The 16,119-nt window shown below is 35.7% G+C and overlaps 1 protein-coding gene across 5 annotated transcripts in view; it reads right to left on the bottom strand.

The window, feature by feature from the left end:
- Positions 1-412: 412 nt before the first annotated feature.
- ARFIP1 (ADP ribosylation factor interacting protein 1) overlaps positions 413-16,119 on the bottom strand; it is a 146,733-nt gene continuing 131,026 nt past the window's right edge. For all 5 annotated transcript variants that reach the window (XM_031941800.1, XM_031941799.1, XM_031941801.1 and 2 more), the window contains one exon: positions 413-2,297. In XM_031941800.1, the coding sequence (XP_031797660.1) occupies positions 2,142-2,297 (156 nt within the window). In that variant the 3' untranslated portion in view covers positions 413-2,141. The remainder of the gene's footprint in view (positions 2,298-16,119) is intronic.

Raw genomic sequence — 16,119 nt, 5'->3', positions numbered from 1 at the left:
GCACCTACCTCCCAGGATTGCTGTGAGGATCAAATGAAATAATAATTGTAAAGTACTTAAGCACAGTGCCTGGCACATATTAAGTGCTATGTCAATGCTAGCTATTATTATTTGTATATACCGTTTAAAGAATACATCAGTAATTATATAATTTTAAAAAATAACTTCATAAAATAGTTCACTAAGGCAATCTTTACTAGGCTAAGATATGTTATTGATTGAAAGATTCAATCTTCGTGAGAGAAAACAGTTAACTTAAAAAAGAGAAAGTAATTTTAAATCAAGGTAACAGGATTTTTTCTATTCTTAAACATAACATAACCAAATTAGTTATTGCAAGTTGGAGGTGGGAGACATACTGGTCCTAAGAGTATCCATATTTTAAACCAGCAAGAGTCAAGAAACAAGCTAGTGCAGTAAACATCTTTAATAAGAATACAAAATTCACAATGGAGGCACATTCTGGGGAATGTAAATGAACTATTATCACAAGAAAAAAACTGTGCCAGAAGAATAAACTAAGGCTCTGTCAGAATACAAATATAGAGTAAGGAATGATTTAAAATAGGGTTGTGGTTTATAGTCACGTTATATCGTGTTAGGCATTGAAAACCAGCATAATAACTCAAAATGCCTCTCAGCTGGAAGGCATTTGCACATATATAACAAACCATATAGTTGACGTAGTTGTAAATAACAGCAATTTTTGAGTACTTCATTTCAACACAAAATAAATGAACATCTGCAAGAGACACCTCTCAAAATAATATTAATTTATAATGTCTATGATAAAAAAATTAACAGAAAATTTACATTTAATAAGGATTATACTACAGATGAAGGAAAACAAGACAGATCACTTACAAGAAGTCAACACTGACCAGCAACTAAGAGATTACTGGCTTTCCATCTCTTTCCTTCCTCCTACTAGCCAACTCCCTCCCCCTATCAAAAAGGGAAAAAAAAAGGCCCTTCCACTTACTATTCCTCAAAAGGAATCACGTTTTAAAAAGTGATTTTCCCATAAACTTTAAACTTGGTTTTATTGAGTACAAAGAAATTAAAAATTTCTACAGAGCCCCTCTGCTAGAGACAGACACAGCAAACATTATTTGGAAGGGGCTACCCTGTGGATTATATACACTGGTTCAAAGAGAATTATTGTATCTAAGAAGGCACTTCTCCGTGATTTAAGGCTAGTACGGCATTATTACAGTGAAATCTGTCTAGGAATCTACTTTATTGAAAGGGCAACACTGCCTAAAAAGTTTTCTATCACAGATTTTTGGACTAGAAATGACCCACAACTTGTATTCCAGTTAACCTGTCAAAATGCCCAAGATCAACCAAATGGCATGTGGGGTGGTCTCTTAAAACAAGCAGGTTTCAGTTTTTAGTAAAAAAATGAAACTGCTAGTAAGAACCACCCAAAGTCTTTATATAATAATAATAATAATAATAATACAACTGTGATTTTGGAAGCTTCTTGGACAAGACAGTTATAATTCTTATTTGTTCACAATTTTTAAAACAAACTTCTAGCAGTACTTCATCATTAAAGAAGGGATCTGTTGTGATTCCTTAAGTTAATCAATCATTTATTACAGCTACTTCCTCTATTTGGATGCTGTAGAAATGCCCTATAATTTTATTCTGTAAAATAGTATTACTCTCTTCTTTAAAATAATACATGGAAAAGAATCTTTTAAAGATGTTTAATATATTCATATATAAAATATTAGATGTTGATACAAATCATGTAAACCTACCTCCCTTTGGAAAAGTCATACCGGCCCACATTTTGAGGACCAGAAACCACAAATTTGTATCTTGTCAGTGCAAAGCTATTTTAGATGTTTTCAAATTATAGAAATAGCCAACAACCCTTACAATACAAAAGAAGTTCTTCAAAAGAAAAGCTATCGTTTGGATTACAGAAATTATGTTTATATTAGTCACCCCATCTTCCCATTAATTTGAACAGTTCAATTGTTAAAATATTAAAAGGGAAAAATTAAAGCTGTTTGTGCAAGAATCAACATTAAGGGTCCTTTCCCCCTTTTTCCTCCCCACCCCCCCTTTTAATTCTTATTGGGTTCTCAGATGAAATGGGGTCTCTTTTTTCCCCTCCCCAGATCTGATTACTGTTCTTCAAGCCAGGATGGGGCATCCATTCCAGGAGTTTTCAATTTGATGTGGAACTGTTTGAGTGTCTGTTCAAGCTGCTTCTGATTCCCAGCAAAGTAAGCTGTGATGGCATTGTGGAAAAGAACTAGCTGATTGTGCAATACTTTAACCTGTGGACAAAAGCAGACAGTTAAAAGACCAAATGAGCCACTGACACTGAACTGGAAGGTAATTTATTACAAGCCTTAATTAAGCAGCACAAGTCACCGCCTCTTCGGCAGAAGGTTATTCACTTGTGATTTAGTATTCATGCAGCCTGGTAAGTGAGGACCTGATCTCAGTCACGGCCGAGTTCATGCTTTTCTGGGCACTGGCCGTTTATAAAAATGAAGCATACAATCAGGTATTTCCAAACACATTAATTTTGCTGAATTCCCTTACAAAATGAAGTTTGCTCAGAATCATGTAGGCTGTCAACTCGGTACAGTGCCTGCCTACACAATCACTAAGCCAAAGAAAAGGCTCAACTCTTCACAGGAAGGGGCTGCTTGGAAGACGAGCCGAACATAATGCAAAACTGAGTGGTATGGTTCTTTTCAATAACAAATAATTACTGGTCCACTTACCCTTAAAAATTAAGCTAAGGGCAGTCAATGCTTTTCTTAAAGTCAATTTATTTAAATCTGACATGACTTTTTTAGCCATTTTCAAATAACTGCTTCTTCCAGTGATTTACATTAACACATTTTCCTAAGCCTGGGCACTTAACTTGGAGTCTGTTAACTTGGTTCTAAAATTTTTTTCAATAGTGTATTTCAGTATAATTAGTTTCCTTTTAAATTCTCTATATTTTATGCATTTAAAAACATTCTGGGAAGGGATTCACGGGTTCCACTAGGCTGTAAAAAGGAATCTCTGATACTATTTACTTACTAATTTAAAATTAAGAGGAACTACTGTATAAGCCTTAATATGATTTTAAATCTTTGTACATAGAAAAGCCACAATTTGAATCGAATGTTCTCTATCTGCACCTGCCCCACTCTGCTCCGCCAAAAATTCGAAGAGGAAAAATATATAACTCCCCCAAGAAAAAGGTAGAAACATTTTCCTATCAGAACTCAGTGCCTTTATCTGTAGCTTTCTCCAAAAAACAAAACATTTTCAGTGACTTTAACAATTATGATAATAAAACTACATGCATTTACTGAATATAAGAAATCAGCTAAGAGTAAAAAGTTTTGTAAATAACTTGAATGTATTTCAAGAACGATTTGCAAGCAACATTACTCTAATTTCAATTCTAAGGCCCCAAAGTAAGGCTCAAATGCATTAATCATGTAGTTTTATTATATATTTAAAATTTGGAGAGGCCAAATCCATTTTGATTTGTGATTTAATCGCATTTGAAACTAGCCCAAGAAATATAAGGCTAACATACTAAGGGTTCCACTGTCCCACCTTGCCTTCTAAACAACTATGACTCAGTGCACCTGGCCAGATGATTTAGTATGACACCACCAAAGAAATACACAAAGCTTCTTCCTTGAAAAGATCCCCAGGAACAGAACTCTTCTGAGCAGGCTTTTGTACAATTGTTCTGAAAGGCTTGGGAGAGGGGGGAAGGGAGAGGAGAAAGTAATGGTAAGGGAGTAAGTGAGCTCTGCTATTAGACACACAAGCTAAGACATGTAGCCCCCCCAACTTGGAAAAAGTATCTTCTAACACTTTGTTTTAAGGTCGGTATTTTAGGAGTTGGGATGTATCTTCTCAAAGAAACAACACTGTGTTGATTAGATTTTTTTTCCTGGCTAGTGTACAAAAACTGACCTAGAGCACCATATTAAGAGACTGTAAAATGTAAACTGCCATATCATACAATGTTTTGATGGGAAAATGCATCCAGAAAGGCAACCAACAGAGTTGTCCCACTCAGACCAGAAGTAGAAGTGGGGACTCAAATATTCTTAAGCCCCTGAGGCTGGCTTCTAATGGCCTCATGCTAGAGAGTCCAGCTGGAAAGGCAAAAATGATGATGAGGCAGCTGAGGTCGGTAATAAAGTGTCCATCAGGGATGCTGGTTCTTTAATTACCTTTAAAAAAATTATAGGAGCCCAAGGATTGATTGCTCTTTCTGTTTTCTTATCCTCTGCCACCACCTGTTGTTTCTGACAAAGGTTTTTTATTTTCTTGGCCCACTGAGCATACTTATCTTTTTTTTTAAAGTTTTCTAAGGGAAATTGAAACAATCAATCAACAAGCATTTATTAAACACCGACTACATGCTAGGTGCTGGGGGATACAAATACAAAAATAAAAGATTCCTAATCTTAAGAAGCTTATGTTTTCTATTGAAGGTCATGAAGTGGGAGTGATAACAAGGTAGAAAAATATGCTTGTACAGAATAAATCTAAAGTAAGTATATGGTAGTTACAGAAAATGTAGTTAGGGAGGATGGCCATCAAGAAGGTAGGAAATTAGAAGCAGCACACAAAGAATGAGGAAAAGTGATGAGGAACTAGGGGCCTGGTAGGATGGGAGGAATCAAAATGATAAAAAGGAAAGGGGAGAAACAATCTTGGAGATTTACTGTTTTTCCTTTTACTAATGAACCTAAATGGGTTGGGGAGAGATATAAGGTGATCTCAAGAAGCAAGAATGGGGAGGGAAAGGATTCTGGAAGTTCACTCAGGAACGCAGCTTTAGGAAGGTTGTCTTATGAAATATGTCATATGTAAATCATCAATTTCATACATTTCCACCTGTCAGAGAAAATAAGACAGCTGGCCCCAAATCAGAACCTGACCACTGACTCTTGAAGACCAAAGGAGCAATACAATACCTCAGTTTTGGCTGAGGGGTATGCCAGTTTCATTTGCTTTGTAGGGGATGCCTCCTTCAGTTTCTATGCAAACTTAGGCAAACAAATGCTGTTTTTTTCCCTATTCCAAAAGGCAAGGGAGGAGAGATGAACAGCTGAGATCAGAGACCAACCCACACCTCTGAAGCTATAGCATAGGACAAGTCTGTGCATTTTAATCTGAAAATATTTAACTGGGGATCATAGTCTGAGTCATCTCAGTATAGTCACACTGTCAACATGGCACAGCTTGGATCCACCTTTAATTTTAGTGAATTACTTTATGCATCTCAGAGGAACTTTTTGTGGGTAGAAAAAAAAGCCACCTCCCCCAAGTAATCTCCTTGATAAATGAGATATAGTCAGTAAATCAACAGGCAACAAATATTATTATGATGAGCCCAAAGTGAACTATAGAAGAAGAGGATTTGGTGGTACGATTATTTCTGATAATTGCATCATAAAAACTGAGGACAGGCAGGGGAAGTTCTCCACCTCCTCAAGCCTCTAGAGGGTGTCTAGCACTCTTGATTCACCCCAAGTTTTCAAAACAAAAGGATTTTTTCCCTTTTTCTCTGACAGAGATAGGATAGCAGATAAAGAGCATCTTCAAGAGAAGCTAGTTCAACAGGAAGGAGTTAAATTGCATCATGCAACAACATGAAAACTAACAGCTGTGTGGATAATTAACAAGTCAAGTCTTGGGTGATCCTAGAGACCAAATGCCTGATGAACTATCTCAGGTGAAATTCTTAAACCTGGAAAGAACACAGGGCTAGAGTTACATAAGGTAAGCAGTTGGCAAAGTGATTTTTAAATATTTAAAAAGTTTTCTTTTTCATGTCTGAAAAATTCGACTTTGATTTTAGCGAATGATGGTAAGTTAACATTAATAACAAACACATAAAAATGCTACTTTCTAAGAGCCCACAAATATTTACATAATAAGTCAGGATCCCAAGAGGTACAATGGGGAGAAGGGCTGCACTTTTCTAGTCTTGCCTGGGGCACTGCCCAATAGCCCTACTCTGAAATTATGCACTATTATTCTAGTTTAGGATTTTGAGGAACTACATAGATGGTTTAATTTAATTTAAAAATGACAACAATATTTATGTCCCTTTACCTATTGGATGTAATATACTTCATGGTGGTCAAAGACAGAAAGGAAGACATCATATACATCAACTCTTCACTGTAGCATTTTTGCAATGGTAAAGAAATTGGAAAGAAAGTAGCTGTTTGTCATGTAAAGAATAGCTAAATAAACTCTTAATTTGTGAATGCAGTGGAATATTATTTCACTGCAAAAATCAATAAACATTAAGAATTCTGAAAAAACATGGGAAAGTATATATGGAATGATCTAGAGTAAAGTAAGCAGAACCAAGAGAACAATATGCAAATAGCATACAACAATGTAAATGGCAATAAGAAAATGAAATGACTGCGGTGTAACTTTAATGACCAAATCTGGGAAGAGTGTAGAAAGTACATTTCCACCCCTTCTTTAGAGAGGTGTATGACTATAGCTGTAGAATACTGCAGATGATGTTGGATGCTATGCATGTGCCAGCTGATTTTGTGAAACTTTTCTCTTTTTCCCTTTTAATCTTTGTTACAAGAAAAGTCTGATCAGCGAGGGGATGGAAAGGGTACAGTTGGAAATGGGATATCTAAACAAAGCCGTCGATACTTTCAAAAAAATTCTAATTTAAGATCACAAGCAGGAACATACATTACAAAGTCAGAGTAGGTGAGATTTTAAGGATAAAAGGAAGGTCTCTGGTTGTCTAAAAAGTTCGTTCAAAAAAAAAAAAAAAGCTGGCTAATGATAAAATTCCAGCTAGAGAGCTTCATTACTTAAGCTTAATGATTCAATATATCTAAAAATACAAACATTTAGCATGATTTACTTTTTTGACCTGAGAATGAGATTTTCATCTGGGGAGAGAGATGAGGAAGACAATTCTGATGGTCATGGGTTAAGAGAGGGCAGTGAAGAGACCCTTTTTACTCAAGGCCTTGCTGCTCACGAAGGTAGAAAAAAAGCAAGTATCAGAGATATCATGGAACTAAACCAGGGCAAGAACCTGGCTTTTATTTAGCTTTACAGTAAATTATAGTACTCTTTACTTAAATAATAAAACACTCAGTATAGTAGTTACAGACATATTCTTTATAAATTTACTCTGTCACTTAAACTGGATCTTTAATTCAAATTTTCTTCTCAGGTTCTAAAGGAGCAAATGCATTATGCCTACAAAACAGGCAAGCATCTCTGCATTCAAAGGCCTTGGAGCAGCAGACACTCCATATCTCCTCTCCAACTGAATTCACCTCATCATTATCTCTCAGATTGCACCTGCTTGGAAATGAAAGCAATACCCCCTTCCCCCACCTTCCATTTCTCTCTCCAAATTAAGCTTTCTTTATAAAGAAGGTGGGGGAAAAAAGGGAGGGTGAAAGTTTTCTAATGAGAGAAACAATTTATCCTGTTCAATAAATGGATGTTTTGTGTCAGCAAAATTCTTTTGTTTCACCTGTTCAAAACCTTTTTTGTGAACTAAAGGAAAATAGTGTGATGCAGCATAAAATGAGAGCCAGGAGACCTCTGGGGTTACAGTTGCAGCCAGCAATTATGACTTTGGTCAAAGTACTTTACTCTGGTGGAGCTGCTTCTCTTCATATTTAAAATGAGGTCGAACTGGATGATTTCCAAGGTCTTTACTATTTATCTATCTAAAACTCCGGCCTTTTACTCTTTCCTGAGTTCTGTCCTATGAAAAGGCTGTTTCCTAAACAGAAGCATGTATGTTTTTGGAAGCTTGAATAGGAAAGATGTCTATACTTCTAAGAATTAGGATTGACTTTCTCTCCCTTGGATAACTGTGTGTGTGAGAAACACTGACGGCACAGACCACCTGCATCTGCATTGCAATCAGGAAGAGCTGGATTCCAATCCACTTTTTGCCACTGGCTGCTTGGAGACCTCGGGCAATGAGTTTCACCATTCAAAGCTCATTTTCTCATCTGTAAAATGAGACTGGACTGGAGGTCCTCGAAGCACCGACAAGCTTATGATTCCTGAGGTACTCAAGCTTCCAGACTCTTGCTTTTCTCACTAAAGGTATTTATGGCCAGCTTGCAGACGTGGGTCACAATGACCTATGTGGGTCACGAAGTGGCTTTGCTCTCCCCAGTGCTTTACTATCACTGGTATGGAGGTTTTCTTAGTATCCACATTCTGGGCAGTCTCCTCATAATAAGGAGGTTTAATTTAAGGATTGAACCAGAAGGGTTTTCCAGGGTCTGGAAAGGGCCAAGAAGAAAGGGAACAATAAACTGCTGATTTTGCTGACATTCACAGACCTATCGAGACCTTACAATCTGTGAGGGTGGTAAGTGAACTAGATGGAAGTGGTGGGAAAGATTTACTTGTGGCTGATGAAGACTTGACACAATGCAAATAAAGCCCAGACACTGTGTGCAAAGGCTGTGTGTGAGTGTGTGAGTGATCCCTTCCCCCCAGATGAAATTTGGTCTCTTAGAAACCATGAGAAGTGTCTTTTTAGGAGGAATTCTAGTTTCCAAAACAGAAGGATACGCTATATATTTACCTAAACAAATACCTGTGAAACTTAGTTGAATTAGAAATGTAGAAGACAGGCTTAAATTCCTGTAGGTAGAAACAAAATTCAGACAAGTGCCCTAGGGAGCCTCTTCATGCACTTACATTGTTGAGAAAGGCGGAAAAGACACAAATCCACATGGAAACTGAAGACAGTGTTTCATGTTGGAATTCTAGTCACTCTTTTACCAAATAAACTTGTTATATGGTTTCAAACTCTCTCAAATTTTCATATCACACCAAAGCTGATAAATCTAGATTCTAAGAGCCCGGTTTGCAGCAATCTGGCTAGCACTCCATAGATGATGAATATTACATTAAATTCTTGCTTGATCTCAAATCTGACTCTAAATCAGAATGCTAAGTTGGCACTTTATTCCACCGTGAACATACAAAAATCAAGAATTAATTCAGACTACCAGAATATAATGAAATCATTTTGTTTCTAATCAATCCTCCAGATCATCTCTGAACAGAAACATACTAAATTTGGCATTTGCAGAAGATTAAGCTTTTCTGTGTATAATCTTTGTAGTTTTTGTTAACAAAGAAGAGGCATTGTAACATGCATTAATAGATAGAAGTCTAATGCTGTTCTGAATGCAGCTCTGACACTGCTTTTCTAGATAGCACTGTGTATACTGTAAGTATTAAAATGCATTTTAATTTATATCTTTCAGTTTTACATTGCCTAAATTTCCTCCTGTATTCCTTCTTCCCAGAATGTCATTCCATTGTAACAATGCTTTAATTTTTACAGTTATCATTGGCAAAGAGAGTAAGATAAGAGAGGAAGTACTGTTTAGTGGAAACCAGGAGCACTAGATTGGGTCTGAAAAATTTTCTGGGAGACCTTAGAAAAGTCATTTTACTTCTCTGAATCTTAGTTTCCCTATCTGTAAAATTAGGTTAATTTGAAGCTCCACTTTTTCAAATTAATTACAATAGGCTTTTTAGGAAAGGGTTAATTTGATGTTATTTTAAGAGATGTTGATTTCAATTATGTACTATGATAATGCAATACCACTAATTTCTTACCAGTATCATTAGGAGTAAAATAAAACTAAAAATGATAATCGAATTTACTCAAAATTTCATCTCACTATTTATATTAGGAGTAATACAAAAGGATCTTATTTTTTAAATAGGGTAAAAAGATGTAGGAGGCTAGATAAGTGGTCCCAGTAGTGACTGAGGTTTAATTCAAGCCAATTTCCTATTGTTTTATGCATATTAAAGTATAATCATAATCGACTAGACTTGACTATCCTGAAGCTTTTTAAAGTGTTGTGTGAAAAAATGATAGCGGATGATAAGCTGACAAGAAAATAAGTTTTGTTTTTTTGGTTTTTGCTTTAAAGCAACAAGAATAGAAAGGCAAGAAAATAGCAGATTGTGGGGATTTTATACTTGATCCTGGAGGTAATAAGGAGTCAGAATTTACTAAATTGTGTCTGTGTGTGTGTTTTCTCAAGAGAGCACGGAGACAACATGGGAAAAGACCTGTGCTTTAAAATCAGTTTAATAGCTGAGTTGAAGATGACCCCGAAATGATAAGAAATTTGTAGTGGGGAGATCAACCAGTAGCCTACTCCAATAATTCAGGCACGAGGCACTGAAGGACTCTTCTAGCATGATAGTAGTGTCATAGGAGAGAAGGGGTGTATATGAGAGATGCTACCAAATCAACAGGAATCATTAAGACTTGACAACAAATTTCGATGGAATGAGAGTGAAGATGGGTATATGATGCCTCATCCATAAACCTGATAAGCCTGAGTGAAGAAATCAAGCAAAAGGAAGAGCTTTGGGGGAAAGATAATGAATTCAGTTTTGACATGTTGAGATTCAGATGTCTATGGGACATCCTGTTTGAGATATCCAAATGGTAGCTGAGATGTGAGCCTGAAAGTAGTGTGTGTCTGTGTGTGTGTATGTGTGTGTGTGGAAGAGTGGGGAAGAGGAGGAGGAATAAGCAGAGCTGAGAGTCATCTGCTCAGAGATAACTGAATCTAAATGAATTGATGAGATCACCAAGTAAAGTAGTTTAGAGGGATAAGGGAAGTGAACTTGGGGCATACTCATGGTGGGTGGGTATGACCTGGATGAATATTCAACAAAGGAAACAGAGAAGAAGGATAAGGAAAGAATGAAAATCAGCAAAGATTAGTGTCATAAGAAAACATCAAGTACAAAAGAATGACAAGTGTCCAAGGATGAAGAGAGATCAGGAATGATGAGGACTGATTATAGCAATATATCACACCAAGATCATAGACCAGGTGGGACTTTATACTGGCAAAAAAAGCTGACAAACATGCAAGACTCATTTCTATTAAAGATAACAAAAAGCATAAGAATTAAGGGAGTGTTCCTTAAACTAAGTAGCATCTATCTAAACCACCAGCAAACATTATCTGCAATGGGAATAAGCTAAAATTCCCAATAAGATCAGGGGTGAAATGGGGTTGCCCATGACCAACATTAATAGTTTTTAAAAATATTAGTTATACTAATTAGAAAAGAAAAAGAAACTGATGTAATCGAAATAGAAAATAAGGTCACAAAAGTATCACTTTTTGAAGATGATATGATGGTATATTTAAAGAATCCTAGTTGAAATAATGCACAACTTTAGCAAAGTTGAAGCTTATAAATAAACCTACATAACTCATCAGATTTCTGTGCGTTACCAACAAATCCAGAAGGAAAAGTTCAAAAGAAAAATTCAATTTAAAATAACTGCAGACAATATAAAATACTTGAGAGTCTACTGCCAAAATAAGCCCAGAGACTATATGAACTTATAAAACTTTTCACACAAAAACAGATTCAAACATTTGGAGAAACACAGTAATAACAGTAGTTTAATGATGATTAGCTGTGAAAGACTTAGATAATCTGATCAATCAGATCCAAGATAATTTCTTGATGAAAAATGCCCTCCAGAGAGAGAGCTGGTGAATTTAGAATTCCAACTGAAGGGTAGATTGAATATGCTTTTTTAACTTTCTTTCTTTGTGTGTGTGTGTGTGTGTGTGTGTGTGTGTGTGTTTTGAATGACTTCATATATTTAATTGATATCATATTGCTTGCCTTCTCATTGGGGAAGAGAGTGAGTAGGGAAGATGAGAATTTGGAACTCAATATTTTTTAAATGTAACTAGGAAATACTTAACAAAATATAAAATTTTTTTTAAAAGGATAAAGATTGTGAAAAAAGACATTGACAATTCAGAGATCATTAGTAATTTTGGAGAGAGCTGTTTCAAGTTGAATGGTGAGAGGCTGGAAGCCAGATTGTGGAATTAAAATGAGAGTGACAGGAAAGGAAGTAGAGGTACTGACTGCAGAAAGGCTTTGTTAAGGAGATTAACTCAGAAAGACAGGAGAGCCAGAAGGATGAACAAATCAAGTCAGGGTTTTTTTTTTTTTTTTTTTTTTTTTTTTGGAGAATGGAGTAGCTATGGGCATGTTTGTAGGCAGCAGGAAAGCAACACAGGGAGAAACTGAAGATTTAGAGAGATATTTATTTTCCTAGGCTTTTAATGAATATTGATGTCTTCAATAAGTAATATAAAACAGAAGGAAAAAAGAATCGAAGATCTAGAAAGGAACTTAAGAAAACATCTAGTCTAAAGCCTTTACTTTATAGTGGAGGAATGTTCCCTTAAGATGTGCCCAAGCTCAGCCACTGACAAGATGGACTTTGCACACTGCCTCTCAAAGAAAAATGAGATTGTAGATAGAATAATGTGCTCATTAAATGAAAGACTGAAAAATTATTTCAAATGAGTTTTACAGCATAAAGAGAGGGAGTAAAGAAGGATGAAGGGGAAGCAAAGGAAAACCTTTCATGTACTGCACAATTCTGTCTGGTGCCCTGGTGCTTCTCAGGTGGGGAGAAATACCAAAAGCTAAATCTGCTTTCTAAAGTTAGGATAATCACAGGTGCTGAATTTTCATTCAAGTTTCGCACTCTGAAGAAACAGAAATTAACACTCACTCTCCTGTTAGAAATGAGATGACACATCTGTGGCAAATCCTCTAAATTTAATATCAGAAACAACTGTTGCCAACTCAATTATAAGAAACAAAGATCAGCCAAATTCAGAGCAGCCCAGAAGACAAACACAAGTCAGAATAACTTTGATAGTAACATTTGCTGAGAGACCTAAATTATATGCAAAACTATTTTTAATATTGATTGGCAAAATAAATATCATTATTCATCAGTGAGGAGAAACCAAAAGAGATTTATAATACAAACTAGAAGACACATAAATCCAAAAGATATATTGATAATTGTGCTTAAAACATTTGCATGAAGTACAGTTAATGACTTTTTTTTTTAAAGCCATAGACATACACCATGTGACTCTAGGCAGTCACTTAACTTCATAATATCTTGAGTAATTCTTTAACTAGAGTATGGACTAATGTGCATTGGAAGAGGAAGCTTTTTCCCATGAAGTCTGCTACAACAATGAAATTATGGGCCTGTGTAGTTTTTAGGTTGGGGAGCTGCAGAAATTAACATTAATTCTTAAAGCACCAAAGCTGTAAATTGCATTTTGTTCCCACCCACTTGAGCTTTTCTACTCATGTCTCATTTAGATAATTAGTATACATACACAAACTTACTGACAGATATTCATATAATAAACACAGAAGCAAAGACATTTCCTTGTAAAAGATGAGTTGTCAAGTATGAATGTGGTATATATAAATGTTAAGTACTTCACAAAAGTTATTATTTCTCTCACTGAGTTTGTAAGATAGTGTTAGCATTATCTATAGAGATACTAAACTGAGGCAAATATTTATTTTAAAGAGCATAAGCAATCCACATAAAATTTTACAAATTTTGTGTTAAAATACTGTTTCTAAAATACAATGAAAGTTGGGGTAATACCTGTAAATTATAACAATAAAGGTCTTATTCATTATTTTTCAGAAGATATGAGAGAGCAGGAGAACAGCACACAAAAAAGCAAGATTTCATTCTTAGCCTTCCATTAGTTCCATGAGGTATAATTTTGTTAGTCCATTAATATTTCTGTAACCACCTGTCATGTCAGAGCAATTCTTAGATGGGAAAGAAGAGAAGTAGGATCAGGAATATGGGTGAAAGCCTTGTAAGAGGAACAAGAGAAATAAAGACAAATAGGAACTGCAAGTGGGGGTGGAAGGATAGATTTTACTTTCGTGACTCACAGAAAGGTTTCAACACATCACTGACAGCCAAGGTAAGAAAACAGGAAATTACAGAAAAGATGGAAGCTCCCTCTCTTTTGAAAAGCTTCTGCTCTTTTTTTTTCTCTTCAAATTTGTGGATTTTTTTTTTTTTAATTTACGAAATAAAGCATTTCTATTTAACACAGTAAAATAAAAAAAAGAAAATTGTACATAGTAGATTTTTAGTTTCATATGCAATTATCTTTTTTCTTACATAAATTCACAAGAAAAAAAAAGAAATGTTTCTTCAAATATTATTGATGAAACTATCACCTGCAAGAATCTAAAGCAAATATAAAGTTCCAAAATACGTCTTGGAAGTTGGTTTATGCCTTATGGTCTCCTTCTCCAAAAGAAAGGTGAAAATATGAATGTTCACAAATAAAAGGCATTTGCCATTCCTTCTCTTGTTTTTCCTTTCTGAGAATTAGATGTGCCATTTTCTTACTGCTTCTGTTTTCTAACTCTACGCTAACAGATTAATTTCTCACCATAAACAACAAAACACTAAGTTCCCTACTGATGGATGGTAATAAGAAATAAACTTGCTAGCTGGAAGTCATCTGCCATGAAGTAGATTGTTTTGGCGGCTGGATACACTTTTGGGTGTCTTAAAATAAAGGATTGTAGCAAAGACCACAGGGGAACTGAACTTGTAGGAACTGTACCACAGGAAGACAGAGGTATAGAATCTGAAGAGCAAGAAAGGACCTCAGGAAGCACCCCTTCCAAACTATCACAGAACAAGAAAGACTTCTACAAAGTAGCTATGAAAGGGTCAGTCAGGTTTTGCTCCTGGAGCTCTCCCTGGAGAGGAGGATTCTGCTACATCAAAATCTGCTGAAAACACTTCTAGATAACTTTGTTAGAAAGTTCTTCATAATATCAAACTTAAATTTCTCAATTTTGCAGGTTGTATATATTTAGGAGAATTGGCCAGTGTTTCCAATTGCCATAAAGGGGATTGGGAGGGGGAAGGGAGGTGAGAGAGGTGGAAGGGGAGAAGGAATAAGAGAAAGAGCTTGGGATTTCCCACTTTCTTTGGACAGGGATTCAGATCAAGGATCTAAAACTCAAGAGGATTTCCTATGACATATGTGGGCTCTCTGGCTGGTCTCCAACTCTGGGGTGGCTCCCATGAGGTGAAGGTTTCTAGTAAAAGACAAGGATTTTTCTAATCCAGGATTATTGGCCAGTCAAAATGACAAAATCCTGGAGAGGCCAAACTTCTTTCCAGTTTTTATATTATAGTGACTGATTGCATTGCGCACTTTAGTGTTTATTATACATGTCCTTTGCCTTGTTTGTAAATGTTAACATTTAAATCCTTTTCTCAATCAGCTCATAATTTTTCTTTTTTATCTAATAATATTTTATTTTTTCAATTACATGTAAAAATGGTTTTCAATATTAATTTTTCTAAGATTTTGACGTCCACATTTTTTTCCATTTTCCCCTTCCACCAAGATGGCAAGCAATCTTACATAGATTATACATGTATACAAATCATTTTAAATATTTCCATATTACTTATGCTGTGAAAGAAAAATCAGAACAAAAGGGAAAAACCACGAGAAAGAAAAAAAAAAAAAAGGTGAAAAATATATACTTCAATTCAATCTCCATGGTTCTTTCTCTAGATGCATATAGCATTTCCCATCACAAGTCTATTTGAAATATCTTGGATCATTGTATTAATGAGAAAAGCTTATTCTATCACAGTTGATCATCAACTAATCTTGCTGTTGCTGTGTACCATGTTTGCCTGGTTCTGTTCCCTTCACTCAGCATCAGTTCATGTAAATCTTTCTAGGCTTTTCTGAAATCGGCCTGATCCTCATTTCTTATAGAACAATAATATTCCATTCCATTTTTCAGCCATTCCCCAACTGATGGGCATTCACTCAAATTCCAATTCTTTGCCACCACAAAAAGAGTAGCTACAGACATTTTTACACAAGTTGAGTCCTTTTCCCTCTTTTATCTCTATGGGATAAAGCAGGTCATAATTTCTTGAAGACAAAGACTGTCAGATCCAAGGTGATAAAATCCAAAGAATACTGACCTGGTAGTCTAGAAGCAAATTAATGATGTCCAGTTTCTAGAGAGGAGCTTCAGAACAAAAGCGGACTGGATTTTATTTTGGAAAATGCACAGTGCTTCTTTAATGATCTTAAGTTCATCCCTGACCAAAGTCCCATCTTTTAATGTTCTTTAAAGATGATGCACATATGGGGCAGCTAGGTGGCACAGTGGATAGAG

This window comes from Sarcophilus harrisii, chromosome 6 (genome assembly GCF_902635505.1).
Source record: "Sarcophilus harrisii chromosome 6, mSarHar1.11, whole genome shotgun sequence".
Lineage (NCBI taxonomy): Eukaryota > Metazoa > Chordata > Mammalia > Dasyuromorphia > Dasyuridae > Sarcophilus > Sarcophilus harrisii.
This window is presented reverse-complemented; position numbering and strand designations above follow the sequence as displayed.